General features: G+C 46.1%; 1 protein-coding gene across 5 annotated transcripts in view; it reads left to right on the top strand.

The window, feature by feature from the left end:
- Positions 1–6,633: 6,633 nt before the first annotated feature.
- The window catches only part of REPS1 (RALBP1 associated Eps domain containing 1), a 100,845-nt gene continuing 81,406 nt past the window's right edge, over positions 6,634–26,072 (top strand). For all 5 annotated transcript variants that reach the window (XM_062186843.1, XM_062186842.1, XM_062186839.1 and 2 more), the window contains exon 1: positions 6,634–6,870. In XM_062186843.1, coding sequence (XP_062042827.1) covers positions 6,718–6,870 — 153 coding nt within the window. In that variant the 5' untranslated portion in view covers positions 6,634–6,717. The remainder of the gene's footprint in view (positions 6,871–26,072) is intronic.

Below are 26,072 nucleotides of genomic sequence, written 5' to 3'. Positions count from 1 at the left end.
AGAATACCAACAGACACCCCAGGGTATCTCCTGAGTGTGAAATCTCTTCTTTCCTGCTTCAGTTGTGTAAGATAAGTGCTATTTCCTCCTGATGAATAAGTGGAACTACCCTGTAGTCCATGGATTCTTTTACTCCCTACCAAACTCTTAGCCAAAAGAGCACTACATGACTGGACATCACTTGTAGCTCTAAGTTCCATGGGTCTATTTTAAGCCTCCTAATGGAAGCCATCCTCTTTGAGAACCAAATCCTCCAGATGCTCAAAGCCCAGAATCGAGGGGACAGGAAGTACAGAGTCCCCAAGTGGTTTGCTGAGGGCCAAGGCAAATGGGGACAGTATTATTTCCACCCCTTTCTGTCCTGTGTCATACTACCTGTTGAGGACACAGTAGTATATCTGGTCATTAGGAGACACACTGAATTCCAGGGGCTCTCTCGTGGTAGGATATCATGTCCAAGCTGACACACAAATTCACCTTCCAAAGGCCATTCTCTCACTCTCTTGGGTCAGCAGTAGATCCTGAGGTCAGGTGTCCACGAATGCACTGTAATTATTTCTGTATTTATTTATTTATTTTAAAGGCAGAGAGGGAGAGAGATTTCCTGTTTGCTGGTTCACTCCCTACAAGCCCACAATAGCTGGGCCAGGCTGCTGCTTTCCCACAGGTATTAGCAGGAAGCTGAATTGGAAGTGGAGCAGCCGGGGCTCAAACCAGCGCCCACGTTGGATCCTAGCAGCACAGTGGTGGCTGCACCTGCTACACCACAATGCCCCTGGCTCTGGCACTTGATTCTAGCTTTCTTCTAATGCAGCCCCCGAAAGGTAGTGGTGATGCCTCAAGTTCTTGGGTCCCTGCCACTCTTATGGGAGACCTGGACTGCGTTCCGGCTGCTAGCTTCAGTTACTGCAGGTATTTCGAAGAGTGAAGTAGTGGATAAGAGCTCCCTGTGAATGGGCGTGCTCTCTCTCTCTCTCTCCCTGCTCCTCCCCTCTCCCCCCGCACCGTGATTTGCTCTCTTTCACTCAAATAAGCAACTAAATGAAATGTAAAAGCTTTTTTTTTTTCAAGATGTATTTATTTATTTGAAGGCAGAGTTACAGAGAAGCAGAAGGAGAGAGAGAGAGAGAGAGAGAGAGAGAGAGAGAGTCTTCCATCTGCTGGTTCACTCTCCAATTGGCCACAACAGCCTGAGATGCGCTGATCTGAAGCCAGGAGCCAGGAGTTTCTTCTGGGTCTCCCACATGCATGCAGAGGCCTAAGGGCTCAGGCCATCTTCTGCTGCTTTCCTAGGCCAGAGCAGAGAGCTGGATAGGAAGTGGAGCAGCCAGGACTTAAACTGGGGCCCATATAGGATACTGGCACTGCAGGAGGGGGCTTTACCTGCTTCACCACAGCACCGGCCCTGAAATGTAAAAGTTTTTAAAAGATGTTTAATATAACTGATCATTAAGGAAACACAAATATAAATTACAATGAAATGCCACTACAGATCAATAAGAATGACATCAGGATCATTTATGAGGTTGTAAAAAAATTAAAATTTTTATATGCCATTAGTGGGAATGTAAAATGGTACATTTTGGAAAATAGCTTGATAGGCCCTTATCAAGTTAAACATATGCTTATCATTGACAACAAAATCCTACTCCCAGATATTTTTAAGATTATCATCCCGAATTGGAAGCAACCCAAATGTCTTCCTGCTAATGAATTGACAAAATTCTGTAATCATTCACACAATAATTGGGCAAAAACTGTAATCATTCATACAATAGAATACAACTTAGCAATTAAAACATGAATGAACCATTGACACAAACAGGAACACAGAAGAATCTCAAATGCATTATGCTACATACGGCATGATTCCATTTATCTGAGATTCAGGAAAAGGCAAAAGTATAGAAAAAGAAAAAACCCACAGATGCCAGGGGCTGAGGGTGAGGGTGAGGGTGAGGGTGAGTCTGAAAGGGCAGTGTAAAGGATTTTCTGGGTTATGGTATGACCCCAAGTCTTGATTTTGGAGATGGCTGCATGAGTATATTCATTTGTCATAACTCATAGAACTGGGCCCGGTGCCGTGGCGCACTAGGTTAATCCTCTGCCTGCGGCACCGGCATCCCATATGGGCACCAGGTTCTAGTCCCGGTTGCTCCTCTTCCAGTCCAGCTCTCTGCTGTGGCCCAGGAAGGTAGTGGAGGATGGCCCAAGTGCTCAGGCCCTGCACTCGCATGGGAGACCAGGAGGAGGCAGCCTGACTCCTGGCTTCTGATTGGCACAGCGCCGGCCGTTGCGGCCATTTGGAGAGTGAACCAACGGAGGGAAGACCTTTCTCTCTGTCTCTCTCTCTCTCACTGTCTGTAACTCTACCTCTCAAATAAATAAATAAAATCTTTAAAAAAAAAAACAAACTCATAGAACTGGTTACCAGAAACAAGGAATTTCAACACATGTAATTTATTTTAAAAAGTAAATGAGAATTACCAGTTTTTTTTTTTTTTTAACAGTCTGTGTATTTGCCGGCAGTAAGTAACTGTTTGATCTTACCTGAAAGCCAGCATCTTTAATCTGTAGCTGTATAATATGGACCATCTGTTTTAAAATAGCTTTCTCATGATGTCACTTTTAAAAATGGGTATGTCTGGAAATTTATAGGAAAGGAATTAGACTTGACCTCAAAGGGTCCATGTGTTATTGTATTTCTTTCCCCTCTTACCTAGAAATATAAATTTAAGTGACAGATACAGAGAAAAATCTCATTCCCTTGTGAAACCCTCAAACCTCCTGCCACCCAGCCCACCCAGTAAGCGTCCAGCAGGGGCTGAGAAGGCAGGCTCTCCTTCCTGCAGGCTCCCCTGTCTTTCTGAGCTTCTGCCACCATGGAAGAGTATGTGACAAGGAGGGACGGTCACAGGGACAGCCTTCCTCCATCCCAGAAAGTGGGTCTGTGAGAGAGGTGCTGGTGGCCAGGAGGACCCATCTGGTTGTGTCTGAGTAAGCTCTTAGAAGAGGGAGCCTGATTGTGTTGCTGTTCTTTGTCCTTTCTTTACAAGAATCAATCCATTTACATAGGCTGCTTGGTGCTTTTCTATTGGTCTTCCAGTGCCTTCAGTCTTCCCATGGAGGACTTTCCTGTGAGGCGGAAGTGATGTCCTGCAGGAACCACAGCGCCAGACCCCCACAGCTCATCTCCTGGTCTTGGTCTTGCCCCAGGAGCGAGTGTACGTGATGTGCTGCTGATGTTGCCTTTCATCACCTTTGTTCCGAGGGAGGCATCACAGCGGGTCTCATTTGTACTGAGGATTCTGGACTTTCTGGTACCTTTAGCTATGTCACAGCGACACAGTTCTGAGCCCAGAGTAGGATGTGTGGAACCCGTGACTTTTTCTCTTTGGCTCAGTCTTGGTCGCCAATGAGAAGATTCCTACCACTCCACTGCCTATGAGGTTAGGAAAGCCTCACAGAGCATTAGGGCACGGGCAGAGTTCCTCTCAGTATCCTGAGACACGCACGCTTTGGCCAATTCAGTGCCAGCAATCAGCAAGGGGTGGCAGGAAGGACAAGGCACGCTAGTAGAACACACTTGACACAGGTGACAACTAGGTCTCTGGACTGCAGGCTTCCTGAAGACAAGACCATGCAGTTTGTTTTCCATTGGCACAAGGGACTCAAAATGTTATTGCTGAATATGTAAAACATGTATTGGGGTGGAGAGAGGAGAATCTGATGGTCCTAAGGAGGAGGCTTATTCAAGGAATGGAAAGTAAAAGAATAGCACATCGGAACTGGGAAGTGAAGTGATGCTAAATTACGAGTTATTAAACAGAAGTGGCTGCTAGGGCTAAGGGTGTAAAGGAGGGCATTCAAAATCAGAGTATTGACTAGCTCCTCACATTGATGCTAATTCAATCATTCTTTCATCCATTCAGCAAATCATTATTGATGCAATGTCTGCCATGTATTGGGCCTTGGAACTGTGGCAATAAAGAAATACTTTCTGATAAATACACGGGGAATGGCTAGGGGACTTCAACCAGCTAAGAAAGGCAGTATAGGGGAAGGGCGTTTGGCTAACAATCATCTCTTGGGACCCTTGCATCCCATTTCAGAGTGCCTGGTTCAAGTCCTGGCCACTACACGGCCAACCCAGTACGGTGAGGGGGAGGGGAGGCAGTAGACAATAGTTCAAGCACTTAGATCCCTGCCACCCACGTGGGAGGCTCAGATGGAGCTCCAGGCTCCTGGCTTTGGCTTGACCCAGCCCTGGCAGCCGCAGGCATTTGGGGGAGTGAACCAGCAGACGGAAGCTTTCATTCTTTGTTTCTTTCTCTCTCGCTCGCTTTCAAATAACGTGGAAAAGAAAAAAGGCAGCATAGGATTGTAATTTCAGAGTTGAGACAGCCTGAGTTTTGAATCTCAGATTCAGATATTTAACAACATGAATTACAAATTATTTACCCCATTTTTGCCTAATCTACCCTCCCCCACCCCCCAGCAAAAAAATACTCATCAGGTTGTGATGAATGTGGTAATTAGTGTAACGTTTGGGAACAGTCCCTGAAATGTAGTAGGAACTCAGGAATCATTAGCTACTAAAAATGTAAATGGATAATGTCAATTACTGAAAAGTGTTAGAAAAACAATCCTAATAAGTGGATAGAACATGCCGGGACTGTTGAGGGAAGGCCTCTTTAGTGGTGACATACGGGGTCCTAACCTGAACAGCGCGTGAGCCTACACCACGCACAGGTGTGTGGGAAGAGTATTTCAGGTGGCAGGAGAGAGCCGCAAGGCCCATGCAGGGTCACAGAAAAAGATGCAGAAGCCGGAGATGAGTCCATGCCTCCCCTGCTGTCCTCCTCCCATTTCCATCTCTGGGCAGCCGGTCTGGCAATGATCACTTCTGGCAGGTGCCTTGTAAGGACATGTGAGATTTGCTAGGCCATGGCAAAGTCTTAGCGATAGGGAGACGTGAGCTTTAATGGGCCATTATCTCTGTAAAACATTACTAATCAAATGAGAAAACATCTTACAAGTCCACAATCCTTTACCTTTTCTTTAAAAAGAAAGATAACATAATGTCTACAACTGCATATCTATTTGCATTTTATTAAGGCCTGGAGTAAAATGAATAAATATTTACACTAACTAGCATCCAGAGTGACTATACATGGCATGAAGATTTTGTCTCCTAAGGAGGCAGGGCAGGCTTTGCTTGACAAAGCATTACCAAGAGTCTTTGGACAGTCGACTCTTCCAAACAATTCTACCTTAGCTACTGTCTTTGAACTTTTCTATATTTGCTAACTATGAGGGGACGTGTTCCAACCATGCATAGATTTCAAAATATATGTGTATATATATATATATATTTTTTTTTTTTTTTGCAAGGAGATACACTTCGCTTCTAATCCATGTCCTTGCAACCCTTTGGAACTACCCTCGCACACACCTTGTTGAGACGGTCTCTGCGGATAGCTTTCTGAATCCTCTCCCAGATGGGCGCAGGCCGGCTCCCAAGAGGAGCCTGGGGGTGGCCGGGCCCCCGCGGTGGGCCTGGGCCCACACGGGCTTAACAGAGTGGACGGCGCGTACTTACAGGGCGAAGTAGCCAGCGCAGGGCTGACCTTGCACAAGCAGGACACCTGTGCCAGGTCTCCCCTGCGTTCCGCCCAGTTTGGTTTCCCAGGTGAGCACCGCCTGGGAGCCGGAGTGTGGACGTTCACCGCCCTTCAGGACAGAGGGAAATACCACATTTACCCTCAGTAACCCAAGACACAGGAAGGTGCAAACTGATACCAGAATAATAACCTCCACAACGTTCCCCCTCAGTCGAATAGGCATTAAACGCTTAAGACCGGAAGCTTCCAAACCTAAAACACCGTCACCCCTACCCCAGCTGCCCTGGTCCTCAGGAGCCGCCGGCTCTTCCCCGGGCGCTCTGCGCGGGGTCTCCTGCGGCCAGCACCCGGCGGCGGCCCGGCCACCCCGCGCCCGGCGCCCGCCACCAGGGGGCGCTGCGGCCTCCTCTCCCGGGAGCGGCCGAGCCGCCCGGTGGGTGTTTCTCTCTCCCTCTCGCGCTCTCTCCTCCCGGCCTCACATCCGGGTCTGGAGCGCGGCCGCCGCTGTCAGTGTTGGTGCGGGCGCGTCGAGGCCGGGCCGGGGCGCAGTAAATGGCGGCGGAGGGAGGCGGCGCGGCGGCCACGCTCAGCCCCTAGCCCCCGAAACTTTAGACCCGCAGCCCCACAACTTTCCGGGAAGTGCTGCCGCTCCGGGGGCGTGGACGGAAGGGGAAGCCGAGGCGGGAAGCCTGGGGAGGGGTGGGGGGGAGCGGCGGGGAGCCGCGGAGACTCGAACCCGCGGCGGGGGCGGGGGCGGCGGCGGAGTCCGCCCGTGCCTCGCGCCGCCGCGGCCGCCGCCTCCTTCCCCGCGCGCCCTCCCCTCGGCCGTGCGGCGCGCCGCGCCGAGCCCGGGACTGCGCGGGGCCTCGCAGGCGGCGGCGCGCCGAGCCCAGCCGGGCCCCCTGCTCGCGACCTCCGGGCCCTGCGGCACGGGCGCACCCGGGCGCGCGCTGAGGCCGGGCTTGGGGCTCCCGGCGGCTCCGGGGGGCCGGCAGGAGGCCGGGCGGCGCGCAGCCCCCCGCTGCCCCGGGGTCGTGGGGCTGGGCCCCGGGTGTTGCATGCGGGGCGGGGCGGCCGCGAGCCGGAGGCGAAGATGGAAGGCTTAACGTTGAGCGATGCGGAGCAGAAATACTATTCGGATCTCTTCTCCTACTGCGACATTGAGAGCACCAAGAAGGTGGTGGTCAACGGGCGGGTGCTGGAGCTGTTCCGGGCCGCGCAGCTGCCCAACGACGTGGTCCTCCAGGTAACGCTGCGTCCCGGGGCCGAGGGGCCGCCTGCCCGCGGCTCGGGCCTCCCGCCGCCGGCTCCGGGGGTGTGAGCGGACGCCGTTTCCAGAAGGGCCGGCGGTGGGCAGGTTCCCCCGGGCTCCCCGACTGCGGGCAGGGGCCGCAGGTGCCGGGGCGGCCGGGCACTCGCGTCGCGGTGGGGCGGGGAGGGGGGGCAGGGGTCGCCTTTAGAGGACGAAACTCCTGCGGTGGGGTGGGGGCGGGGGCGTGCAGAACCCGAGAACCTTGTCCCCTCGGCCACCCTGGGGATCTGTGTTTTCAACGCTGGGAGAGCAACTTCAGGTGAATGTTCTTGGGTGGTTAATGGGCTGAAGCCTGGATCCTGGTGTGTGCACGGCCCTTCGGGTCCTGCAGACTATTAAAGTTACCCGCATAGGCAGAATGTTTTAATTTTTTGAATTCACCGAGAAGACGCGATAATGGCTTTTATAGATTTAGGAATCGAAGAAGCTGGGTTTTCTTTTCTCTTCTTTTCTTTCTTGTGATGGAGAGGAAAGTAAATTCTTAGGCAGATTAAGAAATTTGAACTTCTAGCTAATAGTTCGCAAGTAGGTATGAGATAATTTGTATTTATAGCAGTTGGGACTGATGTACACTGGACAGTGTTTTTCGACGGGCGTTCAGTAACATTTGAGGGGACTTGTGGATTTGGGTTGGGAGATAAGGATCGAGCAGCTGGAAATCAAACTTTCGTATTTGCCCCAATCTGTAGCCTCAGAGGAGCAAACGGAGTAAGTTTCAGGCCGTCTTTTTGTCATTATCTGTGAAACAGGAGGCCTCCTTAGAGTTCTCATCTAGTGTAAGTGGTGCGCATTGATGTTTCTGTGTTTAATGGTTCATAGCTGCTGGTGAACAACATTTCAGGAACATATTTTAAGCTTTTCCTCTTTCTGTTGATGCCAGCCAGTTATCCAGATCCCCAGAACTTAAAGCCAGATGCATGGGTGAGATGTGAGGCCTGGGAAGTGGACCCCACTCTGCTGTTAACTGGCAGTGGACTTCGGGTCTTGCAGGCTTCCTTCTTGAAGCCTTCAGTATTTCATCTGTAGAATGAAAGTCAAGTGCCATCTAATAAAAATCCTGTGCAGTATGGAAATGTCTACAGATGGGCTGCTGTTTTAGAAGTCACCCGTGCATAAAAGCTATGGTCAAGTTGATTTGAGTTCTGTCTCTTTGCATAATCTTGTTTGAGTTGTTTTTTTTTTTTTTTCTTTTCCGGAAACCTTGGGCAGAAAAATTGGGTGTCTTCCATACCAGTGAAGGACAACTAGGAGTCCCAAATAACTGATGTCAATGAGCGACAAGTAGTAAATATGTTAGGCTCTGCTGGCTACCCACAGTCTCTGTTGCCTAGTCTTTGTTTTCACAACCCTTTAAACACGCAGAAACCATGCTTAGCTCAGAGACACACAAAACAGTTTGCTGACGCCTGCTACAGAGTGGCGATGGTGTGTGGGCTGCTGTCCTCTTCACAGGCCTTTGGAGTAGGACTTACAGAAAGAGATCTGGTCGGACGGAACACGCTCAGTAATGATGCCGATCTCTCAGTAGAAGTAACAACACAGACATCCAAGTCAGGAACTAAAATTAGGGAGAAGCCGCCCATCCCTTTTCAGAAATGCTTGGGACCAGCGGTGTTTTGCATTTCAGAGTTTTTTGTTTCGGTTTTTGTCTTGGAGGTGAAGGACAGTTGAAATAAACCGACTTTTCATCTTTGTTGGTGCATGAAGACATTAGGACATTAAATGTATTATTTAGGACAAACAGGTTAGCATTAATTAGTCATTACTGGAAGTGTATTTCATCCAACCCAAATTATTTTTATGTTTTACTCAATTTTATGTTTATGTTTACTCAGTTTTGGTAATATTCAAAGATAAAGTTCTCTTGCCTTTTTACTTAAAAACAGAGCTTGCATATTCGGGATTCAGTTACAGATTTGAAGCCGGCAGAACTCTGTGAAGCAGGATTCTTACAATAATGTAAGCAGGTTGAGTCTCTTTTTTTCTTTTTAAGGTTTTTATTTATTTGAAAGGCAGAGTCAGAGCGAGAGAGGGAGAGACAGAAAGAGAGAAAGGTCTTCCATCTGCTGGTTCACTCCCAGATGGCTGCAACGCCCCCGGCTGGGCCAGAAGGAAGCCAGGAGCCAGGAACTTCACCTGCTGCTGCTTTTCGTAGGCCATTAGCAGGGAGCTGGGTCAGAAGTGGAGCAGCCAGGACACAAACTGGCACCTACTATAGGTTGCCACTGGCTGAGGCTGCTGTGCCACAATGCTGGCCCCTGGGTTAAGTAGTTCTATCCCGAAAAATCTGAAATAAAAGAATGTTCTGAAATCTGAAACTTTTAAGTGTCAATGTGAAGCCACAGTGGAAAATTCCACACCATGAAGCATAAAATTATTAAAAGTATTTTGTAAAATTACCTTCGAGCTATATGTATAATGGATATGTTTAACATAAATAAATTTTGTGTTTAGATTTGAGTCCTATCCCCAAGATATTCTGCATATGCAAATACTCCAAAATCTGGAAAATACCTCTGAAATGCAAAACACTGCTGGTCCCAAGCATTTCTGAAAAGGGATACACAACCTGCACTAAATAGTGATCTGGATATCTCCAAGGCAACTCACTTAAAAATTGGCCTAGGGCATGGAAATGTGAGACAGAAGGGGGATTTGGGCTTAATTCCCTTAAGGGAGTCTGGGATGGTCTGAAAACACAGTCCTCCATTGATTTCTAAGTAGCAAGCATTTGGGGCAACTCACATTCATTCAGTGCTGTTCTCTACTTAGTCGGGGTAGGCATTGCAGGGTGTCAGAAGAGGACTAGGAAGCTCTGAAGGGTCTTGTAAGTTACAGAGTGACTCCTGTGTGACCTAAAGTAGAATGTGAATATTCAGAGAGGGGAGCAGTGTCGCTGAAAGGCTGGGGAGATGTGATCAGGAGAGCCTTGATTTATTCAGATAGACTTTAAATTGGGGTGGAGGGAGAGAGTGGAAGGGGGAGAAAAAAAGGACCAAAGGTGGAAAGGGGTAGGAACCTTTTCAAGCACTGGTTTTGATAGGTTTTGCTAAAGTTGTAGTATGTGTGGGGGATAACAAAACAGAAAGCCACCAGCTTATGAAAGACTGAAGAATAGGCAGAAGATTTCACATTTCAGTAGGCAATGGAAATGCACTGAACTTCTTTGAGCGCTGGAAATCAGAGGCTAGGGAAGGGAGCTCTTGCAGTAAGTAGAATAGAAAGGGGGCTGTGTGTGTTACTGAAAGACCGCTGGATAGCCACTGTTGGAAGTGCTTATGGAGTAATGCTTAGTTGACGGCAGATTATCCAGGCTTGGTGGAAGGCTTTGAACTAATTGTGAAGGCAAAGGGAGGAGTAGATTTAAGAGCCTTGACTCATAAAAGCAGAGCTTCAGGAGCCTACGTGCCATAGGAGTTAGAGCAGAGAGGCTGGAGACCTGGTTTGGGGGCTGACTCTTGCAGATATGAAGTGAGGACCTGGGCCAATGGTATTTAAACATGTGGGTGAGGGGAGGGTGATTTTGCCCCCTAGGGGACATTTGGCAGTATCTAAAGACATCTTGGTTTGTCTTAGGGAGGGAGGCAGGGAGGGAGCAGTTCTACTGGCATCTAATGGGTGCTGCTAAACATCATGTAGTGCACATTACAGCCCCCCAACAAGAACTGACTGGCCTTACCTGTTGGTCGGGCTCACCTGCACTCTGGTGGAAGCAGTGGGATAGAAAACAAGGCTGGAGACAAAGCACAGATTAGGAAGGGAACCTTGATAGGCCCTGGGTCACCTGGCATTATTTAGGTGGGAGACAAATGGGACAAGGACTATTCTCTGTTGGACTGCGCTCACAGTTAGAAATGGGGCAGGAAGGGAGCCAGATTTTTTTCTTTTTAAGATTTATTTATTTATTTGAAAATAGAGCCGCAGAGAGATCTTCCATCTGCTAGTTCACTCCCCCAGAAGGCTGTGACTGCCAGGGCTGGGCCAGGCCAAAGCCAGGAGCTTCTTTTGGGTCTCCTATGTGGGTGGCAGGGGCCCAAGCACTTGGGCCATCTTCCACTGCTTTCCCAGGCCATTAGCAGGGATCTGGATTGGAAGTGAAGCAGCCAGGACTGGAACCAGCACCAGTTCGGGAGCAGCAGCTTTACCTGCTAGGCCACAATGCCAGCCCGAGGGCCTGATGTTTTAAGGAGATAATGATGAGTTCAGTTTCAGACATTTTGAGATGGCAGTGCAAATCTCCGGGAGGCAGCTGGAAACATGATGCTGTGAAGTTCTGGCGTTTGGGGTCTTTTCCTGTCTTCCCTAGTTAAGTGTCTTGGGGCAGGGAATGGTCAGTGGGCATGCACATACACATCAGGGCCTTGATTGATGGAGTAGTTTTCAGCATTTGTTAATAAAAGTCATGAGAGAGCTGAGTCATCTAAGGGAATGAGTGTAGAGAACAAAGAACAGAGGGCCAGGAACTGAAGGAGGAAGAAGCTGGCATTTATTGAGTGCCTATTATGTTCCATTTACCAGGCAAATCATTTTCATGCAAGAGCTCATTTGATCCTTGCAACCTCCCTTTAAAGTGAGTATTATTCTTGTGTATTAACTGGGAACTTCATAGTGAAGTTAAATAACTTGCGTTTAATTAGTGAGTGTCTTGCTTACATTCCTTATCTCAGCCCTTTCTTTCTCTTCTTTACTGTTCATGTGGTGGGGGGACAAGGTTAGGGAGAAAGTTCAGTCAGATTTTAGTTTGCCCATCATTCTTAATGAAGAGTGGAGATTTTGGATAATTTGATTGTGAGCTGTATGTGGACTTTCTCCTTTTCATTGCAAATAGTTTAATATATGACGAGGTCTGAAACCTAGCCACTTGTAGAGAGAGAGTTATGAAGTTGGTATCCTGGGCATAGACAGACACAGCTTACTACAACTGTTAAACATCTTAGGGTATGTGTACTATACTTGCTTTGGAAGCAGAGTGAAAAGTATTCTGGGTTTAAGGGTTTGGTTTTGAAGGCAGTGTGTTAGTAGACAAAGCAAAGGAGTTCATTAACACTTTGTAAAATTATGCTCAATGCCAAATAGATCAGCAATAGGGGAAGAAAAATCTGATCTCTTCGGATTTAATCGTGAGGGCTTTTGCCATCTGCCGAGCAAGAAAATATTCAGTGTTATGGCTTAAAAATAAACCTTTTGGTTAGCAATTTGTTTTTTAAAAGTTGGGCAAGTTACATGATTTACCACACTAATCAGTATGTTTCCTTACCTTTCACTTTGTCTGTATTTTGGGAAATATTTTAAAACTTCCTACAGAATTGGAATGCATAATAGCTTGATAAAGGTCCTAGTACTAACTGTTCTTTATTGAAGTTTGTAAGCAATGCACCCTGTTAATGAAGTTGAAAAATCTTTAGATCATTTGTGTTGAGCAATATCTTAGTATAATGTTTGAGTAATACACATAAATTTAATGGGGGAAAAGCAACAATGAAACAGTCCGTTGTGTCTTTCTGTTGAAACTTGTTCAATTACAAAATCCGTTCCTTGGTAATAGGTTTAAAATTGGGAAGCAGAGCTTTATTTATGCATCAAAATTATAAACATAATAAAAATAAAAATGTGTTTTTCATTTGTAGTTTTTGAATCCATGAAACAGAAGAAACTACAAAAATAATCTTGCCTTAATCGACACTTTTCTACACATGGTTGAAAACATAGCAGCATTACTGTTTGTGAAAGAAGTCATTGTGTGGTGTCATATATTTTTAAATTTTCTTTTCCCTCCAATTTCATATTGTGCTAGTTTTAGTCCTTCCTTCCTTCCCTTTCTTTCTCCCTTTAGCATTAGTTCAGAATGAGAGTTTTTGGGAACTCACAGTGAAATTTTGAAGGAGCTGTTAAAAACATGAGAAGCTGGTGTAAGGAGCACCTGACACAGGCAGCAAGGTGCAGCCCTGGCTTGAGCTGGTTCTGTCGCCTTGAGCAGATCACTTGATGTCTTTGCCACAGTTGAAGTGATCAGGATGGATTTTCATAATTTGGACTCAAATGAGAGTATCATCATGTAGAGTTAGCTACTCTTTTCAACTGCACCCCTAAGAAAGTAGCATACTGGCTTGTGATTAGTTGCTGCACTGTTTGGATCCTGGGATTGGCTTCTTTTACATTCCTTGAGGGATTTAAAGAGAATCTTGGCCTGCGATGCTGAAGTATCAATATAAATAAGCAGAAACTGATGAAAGGCTGGTTAGCCCATGGTTCCTGGTTCTTCAAGGTATCTGGTCAGTAAGGACTTGAAGTGTATAATCAGACTTGACTCTCTTTAGTTTCCCTTCATTTATGTTGCATTTTCTGTAGCCTTTCCTATAATAGAAGTATCTTTATTTCTTTTTTCTCCCTTTTGTGTCTCTTTAAGAGATTTGTCTGATGGACATTAAACCGTATACCAACTTAAGTTTGATAAATGAAAGGACTTAGGCTTTTCAAAAATAAAAACAATAGGTCTTTTCCCTTTGTGTTTTAGGAGTTGGCCCTATGTTGAACTCTAAGTTTATCTTGTTAAATAATGAAAGCACAATGTATCTCTTGGGTTGCTGATTTTTTGAGATTCTGGTGCACATACTGGAAATTTTCTTAGAAACAAAATTGTGCATACAGTCTGAAGTTGCCAGCCTTCTTCTGTCTAATCAAGCTCATCCCATGGAAAATTCTTAAGAAGAGCATACCAGGTTGGTGCCATGGCTCATTTGGTTAATCCTCCGCCTATGGCACCGGCATCCCATATGGGCGCCGGTTCTAGTCCTGGTTCCTCCTCTTCCAGTCCAGCTCTCTGCTGAGGTCCGGGAAGGCAGTGGAGGATGGCCCAAGTGCTTGGGCCCCTGAACCCGCATGGAGACTGGGAGGGAGCTCCTGGCTCCTGGCTTTGAATCAGTGTAGCTCCAGCCATAGTGGCCATTTGGGGGGTGAACCAACGGAAAGAAAACCTTTCTGTCTATCTCACTGTCTATAACTCTACCTGTCAAAAAAAAAAAAAAAAAAAAAAAAAGAGCATACCAGCCTCTAAAATGCTGAACATACTTGTGTGTGTGTGTGTGTATTTAAGATTTATTTATTTATTTGAAAGGCAGAGAGAGGAGAGAGAGAGAGAGATGTTCCATCTGCTGGTTCATTCCCCCAAAATGGCTACAATGGCTGGAGCTGAGTTGATCTGAAGCCAGGAGCCAGGAGCTTCTTCCGGATCTCCCAGGCAGGTGCAGGGGCCAAGCATTTGGGCCATCTCCCACTGCTTTCCCTGGTGCATTAGCAGGGAGCTAGATCAGAAGTGGAGCAGCCAGGACTTGAACTGGGATGCTGGTACTGCAGGCGGCAGCTTTACCTGCTAGCTCTGCCACAGCGTGCCCCTCCCCACTCCCTTTTTAAGATTTAAAAAAAATTTTTTTTGAGAGAGTGAGAGTGCACACGAGAGAGCTCTCATCCACTGGTTTTCTCCCTAAATACTCATGACTGAGGTTGGGGCTGCCCAAAGCCAAGAGTAGGAACTCAGTTCAGATCTCTCATATGGGTGGCTGGAACCCAATTGCTTGTGCCATCACTGCTGCCTCCCAATGTGCACATTTAGCAAGAAGTTGAATTCAGGAGCCAGAGACAGGTGTGGAGCCCTGGCACTCTGATGCAGGATATGGGTTTAACTGCTAGGCCAAAACACGCATCCCATGTGTCTTTTAAAATCAATTCAATATACTTTCAACTGGTACTTCTTTGTGGCTACTATTTATATTCACGGTACAGAGGGAGCTTCAGAAAGTTCATGGAAAATGCATGTTTTCAAAAAGCTATGCATGAATTTCAAATTTTTTTCACCAAAATAAACATCTGTTGATCTTTTTTTTTTTTTTTTTTGACTTTTTGAAGTATTCCCATATATATTGTGGTGAGTGATCAGATGTTTTCTCTGCCTTCATGGATTATAACTGGTGCTAATTTTAAAGGAAGAGGATGGTGTGTGACAATGGAGAGCCATTGGGTGAGGAGGCAGTGGGGACCTACGTGGTGGAAGGGAAAGCCTCTCAGAGATGGCATGGACAGGAGGTGGGACAGGGAGAGTGAGGTGTTGCACATCTGAGTGAAGGGTCTGGAGCTATAAAGAGCTAAATGTTATAAAAAAGGGGGGGGGCGGCGCCATGGCTCACTTGGTTAATCCTCCGCCTGTGGCGCTGGCATCGCATATGGGTGCCGGTTCTAGTCCCGGTTGCTCCTCTTCCAGGCCAGCTCTCTGCTGTGGCCCAGAAGGGCAGTGGAGGATGGCCCAAGTGCTTGGGTCCCTGCACCCACAAGGGAGACCAGGAGGAAGCACCTGGCTCCTGGCTTCGGATTGGTGCAGCGCCGGCCGTAGCAGCCATTTGGGGAGTGAACCAGCGGAAAGAAGACCTTTCTCTCTCTCTCTGTCTAACTCTACCTGTCAAAAAAAAAAATTATAAAAAAAAAAAAGAAATAAATGTGTTTGTGGAAGTGAAAAACTTTAATGAACCTGAGGATAGAGTGGCAGAAATAGAATACCTTGAGGTCTTGTACACAGTGGTGGATTCTGGATTTCAGCAGGAAAATAATACAAGTTTGTGTAGAGGGAGCAGCAGTGTCTGAATGACATTTTTAAAGATTGTTCTGACAACTGTGTAAGCAAAGGGAATACTGAAACCAATGGAAGCTGATTGGCTGAGGGTGCAAGGAAGTCTAAGCAGACAGCAGTGGTACAGGTTAGCTAGGTAGCAGTAGAATGGAGAGGAGTAGACATGTTTGAGATCTTTTAGGTGATAGGAATTGGAAAGCATAGTAATGAATTGGATGTGGAACATACAGAAGAAAGAACCCAAGGAAGTTGCTGGAAATTGCCGTTGTTGGATGGTTGGAGATGAACGGGTTGTTGTTTGATGGAATGGTGTTGGTGAATTCAGGAGTTCCCTTTTGTCCATCTTAAGATATCAGAAGCCTATGAGTATGTCAAGTAGGCTTCCACCGGAGAGGATTTATAAATCTGAGAAACCCAGAGATTTTTGTCTTAGAAATGTCGCTTGGAAGATTGTCAGTACATTTTGATATTTAAAGTAGAGACAATGAATGAAGTCAATGAAGAAAATTAAAGGAAGAAGGACTGACTAGAAATGAAATCCTGAGGAACTCCGAACATTTCCAAGTGGGTAAGCAGGAAAGCTTCTTGGGAGGAGGCCGGGAAGGATAGCCACAGGGGTCGGAGGGAAATTGGGAATGCACACCATGTCATGAGTAACAGTAAATGCGGGTGTTTCAGGGAGGGGATGATCGACTGTATTGAGTTTGTGAAGTTGAGAAGATGTGGGCAGAAATGTGGCCATTGGATTTAGTAGTCTAAAGGTCATTGGTAGCTTAGATAAGGCTGTTTTATGGGTTGGTAGAGATGGATACTAGATTTCAGTGAATTGAGGGTAATTAGTCAAGGAGCTAGAGGTAGGGATATTGATAGATTTTTAAGGATGTTTGCCTATGAAAGGGGAGACATATGGGGTAGAAACTGATAATGTATGAGAATAGAGGGTGTTGTTTTTTGAATATAAGGAATACTGCAGCATAATTTTAGTTGTTAGGATCAGTAAAGCATAAGCAAAGAACGGTCAGGATCCAGACTGCACAGTGAGAGTCCTTTGATAGGAAAGGGATCGCTTCCTAAATGTTTAACAGCTGCGATAAAAGAGCATGGGTACAGAGTCAAGTAGGTGTGGAGATTTAGTGTGTTTTGGAGGAGTTAGGTTGTTCTGCATAATAACTTCTATTTTTTTCCTACAAACTGAGGCAAAATCAGTGTAGTAGTGACAGGAAATCTGAATATGATAGTAAGAAAAAGATGCATTCATGACAGTATTGAAAAGATCTGAAATCCTTAAAAATAAATTTAGCAGAAGAAGCACAAAAGTTTCTATACTATAAAACATTACTCAGAGAAATCAAGTTAAGATTTAAATGAATGGCAAGATGATCTACGTTCATAGATAGAAGATTGAATGTTATTAAGATGGTAGTTCTGGCTGGCGCTGTGGCTCACTTAGCTAATCCTCTGCCTGCGGTGCCAGCACCCCGGGTTCAAGACCCAGTTGGGGCACTAGGTGCTAGTCCCGGTTGCTCCTCTTCCAGTCCAGCTCTCTGCTGTACTGGGAAGGCAGTGGAGGATGGCCCAAGTGCTTGGGTCCCTGCACCTGCATGGGAGACCGGGAGGAAGCACCTGGCTCCTGGCTTCGGACTGGCACAGCGCTGGCCATGGCTGCCATTAGGGGAGTGAACCAATGGAAGGAAGACCTTTCTCTCTGTCTCTCCCTCTATCTATAACTATCTCTCTGTCTCTCTCTTTGTCTACCTCTGCCTGTCAAAAACAAACAAACAAAAGATGGCAGTTCTCTGCTAATTCAGCTGTAGACTTAACAAAATCTCTGTCACAATCTCAGTAGGCTTTTCTAAAGAAATTTTCAAATTTATAAGGGAATGCAAAGGACCTGGAATAGCCAAAACAATTTTGAAAAGAGCAAAATAGGAGACTTGCTCTACTGAATTTTAAAACTTAACTTTAGTGTTAACAGTAATCAAGTAGTCAGTGGAATAGGATTGAGAATCCAGCAATAACTCCTTATGTTTATGGTCAATTCATTTTTTAAAAAATTTTATTTATTTGAAAAGCAGGGAGACAAAAACAGATCTTCTATCCACTATTCAGTCCCCCAAATGCCTGTAACAGCTGGGATTGGGCCAATGCAAAGCCAGGGCCCAAGAACTGGTTCTGAGTCTCCAGTGTGGCTGGCAGGGACCCACGTACTTGAGTTGTCACTTGCTGCCTCCCAGGAAGTGCATTAGCAGGAAGCTGGACTCAGAAGCAGACAGGACTCAGACACTTCAGTATAGGATGTGGGAATCCTAAGCAGCATCTCATCCACTTCACCATCTGCCAGCCCCTGTGGTCAGTTAGTTTTTGAAAAAGTGCTAGAACAGTTCAATGGAGAAAGGATAGTCTTTTTAAGAAATGGTGCTGGAACAACTGTATGTATATTGAAAATTGATCTCAGTTATGTATATATGCAGAAAGTTCATGGGGAGCACATAGTATGAAAAAATTATGGATGGATTTCAAATTTTTTAATTGTATTTTTCATGGACGTTTTGAAGTACCCTCATACTTCATACCTTACACAAAAATCACCTTAAAATATAGCATAGACTTAACTTGAAAACTAAAACTATATAACTTCTAGGGGCTGGCACTGTGGCTGTTTGGGGAGTGAATCAGCGGATAGAAGATTTATCTGCCCCCTCCTCTTTATTTTTTAAAGATTTATTTATTTATTTGAAAGTGAGAGTTATACAGAGAGAGAAGGAGAGGCAGAGAGAGAGAGAGGTCTTCCATCTGCTGGTTCACTCCCCAGATGGCTGCAACAGCTGGAGCTGTGCTGATCTGAAGCCTGGAGCCAGGAGCTTCTTCGGGTCTCCCACATGGGTATAAGGGCCCAAGGGCTTGGGCCATCTTCTACTGCTTTCCGAGGCCATAGCAGAGAGCTAGATCGGAAGAGGAGCAGCTGGGACTCCAACCGGTGCTCACAAGGGATGCCGGTGCTTCAGGCTGGGGCTTTAAACTGCTGAGCCACAGCTCTGCACCCACCCCCTCCCCCCGCCGTAACACCACCTTTCAAATAAATCTTTTAAAACAATTAAAAATTTCTAGATGATAATGTAGGAGAACATCTTTGACCTTAGGTAAGGCTGAGTTCTTAGATAATAACACCAAAAGCATGAGCCATCAAAGAAGAAACTGATAAATTAGACTACATCAAAAGTGTTTAAAAATTTGGCACAGTGGGTTAAACCACCATCTGCTGCAACAGCATCATATATGAGCACTAGGTCAGACACTTGGCTGTTCTACTTCTGATCCAGCTGCTTGCTAATGAGCCTGGGAAAGCAGCAGAGGATGACCAAAGTGCTTGGGCCTCCTCCTTCCACATGGGAGATACAGATGGAATTCCTAACTTTAACCTGGTGCACTCTCAGCCATTGTGGCCATTTGGGGAGTGAACCAGCATTTGGAAAATTGATCTCTCTCTCTCTCTGCTCTTGCTGCCTTTCAAATAAATGTTGAATAAAAAAAAAAAAACCTTCTTTTATACTTCAGAGGATACCTAAGAAAGTAAAAAACAGGCCACAGACTGGAAAATAATTATTTACATATTATAAACATGATAAAAAGCCTTTAGTATAGAATATGAGTATAAAGAAATCTTACATCTCCATATTAAAGGAAAAAATAATTAAAATGGGCAAATGATTTAGTATGTATTTCACCCAAGAATATGAATGGCCAATGAGCATATGAAGAGACATGCAATGTCATTAGGGAATCAGTCATTAGGGAGTGCAAATGGAACCACAACAATAGACTACCACATACCTTCTAGAATGGCTGAACTTAAGGCTGACTGACAGTAGTTGCTGGTATTGTGAAGAAACTGGACTCCTCATACAGTGTTCCTGGGAAGGTACATGACACAACCACCTTGGAAAACATTTTGGCCCTTTCTTAAAAACTTAAGCATAAGCTTGTAGTAGTAGAAACCAGCAGTTCTACTCTTAAGAATCTACCCAGGAGATCTGAAACTACATGTGCAAGCAAAGAATTGTAGGCCGGCGCCGTGGCTTAACAAGCTAATCCTTCGCCTTGCGGCGCCGGCACACCGGGTTCTAGTCCCGGTTGGGGTGCCAGATTCTATCCCGGTTGCCCCTCTTCCAGGCCAGCTCTCTGCTATGGCCTGGGCACCCGCAAGGGAGACCAGGAGAAGCACCTGGCTCCTGGCTTCGGATCAGCACGATGCACCGGCCGCAGCGGCCATTGGAGGGTGAACCAACGGCAAAAAGGAAGACCTTTCTCTCTGTCTCTCTCACTAGCCACTCTGCCTGTCCAAAAAAAAAAAAAAAAGAATTGTTTGTAAGTGCTCATTAGCCATATTATCACAAGAATCAAAAACTGGAAGACACTCCAAATCTCTATCAAATGATGATTGAATAAATACCCTTGGAATGGAATACTATTTATAGAAAGATGCTGCAGCAGAAATGAATGTATAAAACATGCTAAGTGACAGTAGCCAACAAGAGTACAAATTGTGTGGTAGAATTCACATGACGTGTTCAGAAAAGTCATCATTAGATATAGCAGATCAGTGATTGCCAACAAAAGAGGAATAGTTTGGAGGAAAATATTGGGATGATAGGAATGTTCTAAAAAACATTGTTATGGTGCACAAGTGTAAATTTTTCTTAAAACTCAGTAAATGCCGGCGCCGTGGCTCACTAGGCTAATCCTCCACCTTGTGGCGCCGGCACACCGGGTTCTAGTCCCGGTCGGGGCACCGATCCTGTCCCGGTTGCCCCTCTTCCAGGCCAGCTCTCTGCTGTGGCCAGGGAGTGCAGTGGAGGATGGCCCAAGTGTTTGGGCTCTGCACCCCATGGGAGACCAGGATAAGCACCTGGCTCCTGCCATCGGAACAGCGTGGTGCGCCGGCCGCAGCGCGCTACCGCGGCGGCCATTAGAGGGTGAACCAACGGCAAAGGGAGACCTTTCTCTCTGTCTCTCTCTCTCTCACTGTCCACTCTGCCTGTCAAAACAACAACAAAAAAAAAAAAAACAAAAAAAACTCAGTAAATTGCACATTCCCCATCATTGAATTTTATGATATATAAATTATACCTCAAAGCTGTAAGTTTTTTTTCGTTTTTTTTTTTTGTTTTGTTTTTTTGGACAGGCAGAGTGGACAGTGAGAGAGACAGAGAGAAAGGTCTTCCTTTGCAGTTGGTTCACTCTCTAATGGCCGCTGCGGCCGGTGCACCGCGCTGATCCGAAGCCAGGAGCCAGGTGCTTCTCCTGGTCTCCCATGGGGTGCAGGGCCCAAGCACTTGGGCCATCCTCCACTGCACTCCCTGGCCATAGCAGAGAGCTGTCCTGGAAGAGGGGCAACCGGGGCAGAATCCGGTGCCCCGACTGGGACTAGAACCCAGGGTGCCGGCGCTGCAAGGCAGAGGATTAGCCTATTGAGCCGTGGTGCCGGCCAGCTGTAAGTTTTTAAAACTATGAACTAATGCATCTTGAAGAATTTGAAGATTGAGTGTGGTTAGAGAATGATGGATTCTAAGGCATAATTTACTGTCATCTGGAATTTGGTGAGGTTTTTTTTTTTTTTAATTTGAAAGAGTTAGGAGATTAGACAGAGAGAGACCTTTCATCCTCTGGTTCACTCCCCAAATGGCCGCAGTGACTGGGCCAGGCCAGGCTGAAGCCAGGGGCTTCTTCCGGGTCTCCCACTTGGGTGCAGGGGCCCAAGGTTTTGGGCCATCTTCTGTTGCCTTCCCAGGCACATTAGCAGGGAGCTGGATCAGAAGTGGAGCAGCCAGGACTGGAACCTGCGCCCATATGGGATGCCTGTGCTACAGGCTATAGCTTTAACCCACTGTGCAGTAGCACTGGCTGCTGGCCTGAGGTTTGAAAGATGCTGCACCTGAATGGCTGTGTGTGTGGAGATTGCCATGTGAGGCTCCCTTGTAACTAGATGAGTTTATATGACATGTAAGAATTGAAATCTCCCTGGCTGGCACTGACTGCTTTCTGTGTGCCAGGAACTGTGTTGCATGCTTTATATGTATTTATTTACTTTATCCTTTATGATAGGTTTAGAATTGACTGAAAAGAATGTGATTTAGAACTGAGACCAGTTTCCAGATACTGACCTCCGTTGGTATCCTGATTTTATTTTCAAGATTTTATTTATTTGAGAGGCAGAGAGGGAGAGACAGAGAGAAAGAACCATCCCCTTGTTCACTCCCTAAATGGCTGCGACGTCTCCTGAGCTGGGCCTATTGGAAGCCAGGAGCCAGGAGCTTCTTCCAGGTCTCTCATGTGGGTGCAGTGGCCCAAGCATTTTGGCCATCTTCCACTGCTTTCCCAGGCCATAAGTAGAGAGCTGGATTGGAAGAGGAGCTGCCAGGACATGAACTGGTGCTCATGTGGGATGCTGGTACCACAGGTGGAGGCTTAGTGTACCATGCTACAGTGCCAGACTCAGTGTCCTGATTTTATTTTATTTTATTTTTTGACAGGCAGAGTTAGACAAGTGAGAGAGAGACAGAGAGAAAGGTCTTCCTTTCTGATGGTTCACCCCCCAAATGGCTGCTACGGCGATCCGAAGCCAGGAGCCAGGTGCTTCCTCCTGGTCTCCCATGCGTGTGCAGGGCATCCTCCACTGCCCTTCCGGGCCCCAGCAGAGAGCTGGACTGGAAGAGGAGCAACCGGGACAGAATCCAGCACCCCAACCGATGCTAGAACCTGGGGTGCCGGCACCACAGGTGGAGGATTAGCCTAGTGAGCCGCGGCACCGGCCATATTTATTTATTTATTTTCAGATTTATTTATTTTACTTGAAAGAGTTACACAGAGAGAGAAGGAGAGGCAGAGAGAGAGAGGTCTTCCATCCGCTGGTTCATTCCCCAGTTGGCTGCAATGGCTGGAGCTGTGCCGATCCGAAGCCAGGAGCCAGGAGTTTCCTCCAGGTCTCCCACATGGTTGCAGGGTCCCAAGGGCTTGGGCCATCTTCCACTGCTTTCCCAGGTCATAGCAGAGAGCTGAATCGCAAGAGAAGAAGCCAGGACTCAAACTGGCACCCATAAGGTATGCTGGCACTACAGGCAGAGAATTAACCTACTGGGACATAGCGCCAGCCCTTCATTATTACTAATTTCTTAGAGATTAATTTATTTATTTGAAAGAGTTACATAGAGAAGGAGAGGCGGAGAGAGAGAGGTTCTCCATCTGCTGGTTCACTCCCCGTTTGGTCGCAATGGCTGGAGCTGAACCAATCCAGAGCCAGGAGCTTCTTCTGGGCCTCCCACACGGGTGCAGGGGCCCAAGGACTTGGGTCATCTTCTACTGCTTTCCCAGGCCATAGCAGAGAGCTGGATCAGATGTGGAGCAGCCAGGACCCCAACTGGCGCCCATATGGGATGCTGGCACTGCAGGCAGCGGCTTTACCCGCTATGCCTCATTTTTTAAAAAGAGGTTAGTGGGGCCGGTGCTGTGGCTCAGAGGGTAAAGCTGCTGCCTACAGTGCCGGCATGCCATATGGGTGCCAGTTCTAGTCCTGGCTGTTCCACTTCTGATCCAGCTCTCTGCTGTGGCCTGGGAACCAGCAGCAGAAGATGGCCCAAGTCCTTGGGCCTCTGCACCTGCGTGGGAGACCTGGAGGAGGCTCCTGGCTTTGGATCAGCGCAACTCTGGCTATTGTGGCCATCAGAGGAGTAAATCGGCGGATAGGAGACCTCTCTCTCTCTCTCTCTCTCTCTGCCTCTTTGTAACTCTGCCTTCAAATAAATGAATAAATCTTTACAAAAAAAAGTGGTTATCGTGGTTACCTTTTTTTTTTAAACCTGAATGAGTTGGAAAGACAGAGAGAAAGAGAGAGAGCGAGCGAGAGAGAGTGCTTCCATCTGCTGATTCACTCCCCAGATGGCTGCAATGGCCAGGGCTGGGCTAGGCTTAAGCCAGGAGCTAGAAGCTTCTTTCAGGTCTCCCATGTGGGTATCATGGGCCTAAGCACTTGGGCCATTCTCCACTGCTTTTCCCGAGACATTAGCAGGGAGTTGGATCAGAAGTGGAGCAGCTGGGCCTCTAACTGGCACCCATATGGGATGCTGGTGTTTCAGGCAGTGACTTTACCCACTATGCCATAGTGCTGGCCCCACATTTCATTATTTTCCACAGAAAAGTATTTAATTATAACCTTCTTGTAATTTTCTGCATCAGCAAACCTTGAGTTTAATCAAAATAGCACAGACTTTGGAATGTGACAGTTCCAGATTGGAATCTCCGTTTGGTGCTTATTAGCTTCTCGCCCGAAGGGAGTGACTTAATCTCTCCTGAGACTCCATTTCGTCTGTAGACTGAGGGTAACCAGTCCTGAAGTTTTCATAACACCAAACTGAAATAACATGTAAACATCTAGCATGGTGCCTTCTTGGAAGGTGATCTGCTAAATTTCATTCACTGAAGCTCTGCTCTTCATGAGAAAAACCTCTAATTTGTTGGACTTTGGCTTTAACAATAGAAAAATTGTCCGTTTTACAAACCTAGCTTTATACCGTGTGTTTGTATGAACTTAATGCTGTCAGAAATGCCTTTAGTTTTGCCCTTTTACTTAATTTGAGAATTAGTTCTCCTGTAGTGAAGGCTACCATCAAAAGGACTCAAATTAAAGGATAGTTCTACGGTTTTGAGCCTTTGCAGAGAAATAAAGAAGTGAAGGCGAGGGGCTGGTTCTGTGAGGATGGCAAGGAGCTGAAATTTTGGATGTGATGAGTGATCTGCCACATCATTCCATCTGGACAGCAGGGCTAGGTGGGCGTCGGAAAGCTTGAGAGTAGCCTCGGGGTGACTGTTGATGCTCTGCAGACTTGGTGGTGATGCCTGAATGAAGCCATTCACGAAAAATGAGAGGTGCAAACTTAACATTTAAAATATCAGAGTTATAGAAAATTGTATTTTGGTATAGATATTTGGTTCCTATTCTTGCTCAAGACTTCAGAACGTTTCTGAAAAATTTTTAGGAAAGCATGGTAAATGTGGAAGTAGAATGTCTCTACCTGGAATTAGTCCAGCCTCCAAAGAGTTGAATCTTGGGTGTTAAACCCAACAGGCACCTTACATGTTAGACCCAAAATACATTTGCACGTTCAATGCCTGAGGGTTTTTTTTTTTTTTTTTTAATTTGAGAGGTAGAGTGATTTTTCTTTTAAAACAGGATTTTATTTAACGTTAGAGTAAGCCTGCCAGGTATTGTTCCTTATTTTGTTAATAAGAAGATGTATGTTCTTAGGTTTTATAAGAACTGGTAGATTATTGAAGGTTTGTGGACAGATTCCTTGAGGGTTCATTAGCCTGTAACATTGCGCTACCATTTCTTTAGGGATGACTCTTTAATTTCCTATTCTCCATATAATCAATAGTTTTTTTCTATTTGATACCCTGTACTTGCATCCTGCATCAATTCAGTAAGCACTTTTAATTACATACTGTGTCCCTAGGGCACTGGGCATGCAGAAATGAGTGAAGGAGATGTGGTTTCTGCCCTTCTGGAAAGCTTAATCTTTTCTTCTAAGTTCCAAGAATCTAGCAGGGATCTCTGAGCCTGTCTTTTTCATGATTAGATCCCTGGTACATTGATAATGGTGAATATTTGTTGAGTGTTGAATGAATGAACATGGATTTATCTTATTTTGTTCCAAAGTTTGCTTACCACTGTCCTTAATGCATATTGCCAACAAATGCAAGTAACAGTAATAATTAATGCTGATGTCATGCCTACTCCATGCCCAGTGTTGCTCATAGCCCTTTATGTATATTACTTCAATTCATTCTCAAGTATGTGAAGTGGTGCAGTTTATTACCTGTGTTTTTATTTATTTATATATTTTAAAGATTTTATTATTCATTTGAGAGGTAGAGTTACAGAGTGAGAGGGAGAGACAGAGAGAAAGGTCTTCCATTGGTTCACCCCCCAAATGGCCTCAATGGCCAGAGCTGCACCAATCTGAAGCTAGGAGCCAGGAGCTTCTTCTTCCAAGCGGGTGCAGGGGCCCAAAGACTTGGACCATCTTCTACTGCTTTCTCAGGCCATAGCAGAGAGCTGAACTGGAAGAGGAGCAACCAGGACTAGAACCGGCACCCATGTGGGATGCCAGCACCGCAGGCGGAGGATTAACCTACTGCACACCATGGCGCCGGCCCCACTTGTGTTTTTAAAATGATGTGTAATGGGATAAGTAACTTCTCCAAGAGCACACAGCTGCTAGTAAGTGGCAAGCTAAGGTTTAAGTTGTTTACCCTTAACCCTCCTTTATTTCTTAAATATTTTGTGATTAATATTTACTATCCTATTTTATTTTTTATTTTTTGATAGTGGCGGTGCCGGCCACTATCCTATTTCTGTATCATATCTCTGCCTTCTAATATGTCTTCAAAATACTGTCTCGGCCGGCACCGCGGCTCACTAGGCTAATCCTCCGCCTGCGGCGCCGGCACACCGGGTTCTAGTCCC

This window comes from Lepus europaeus, chromosome 3 (assembly GCF_033115175.1).
Source record: "Lepus europaeus isolate LE1 chromosome 3, mLepTim1.pri, whole genome shotgun sequence".
Taxonomy (NCBI): Eukaryota; Metazoa; Chordata; class Mammalia; order Lagomorpha; family Leporidae; genus Lepus; species Lepus europaeus.
The sequence above is the reverse complement of the archived record's forward strand: the minus strand, read 5'-3'. Positions and strand labels throughout refer to the sequence as shown.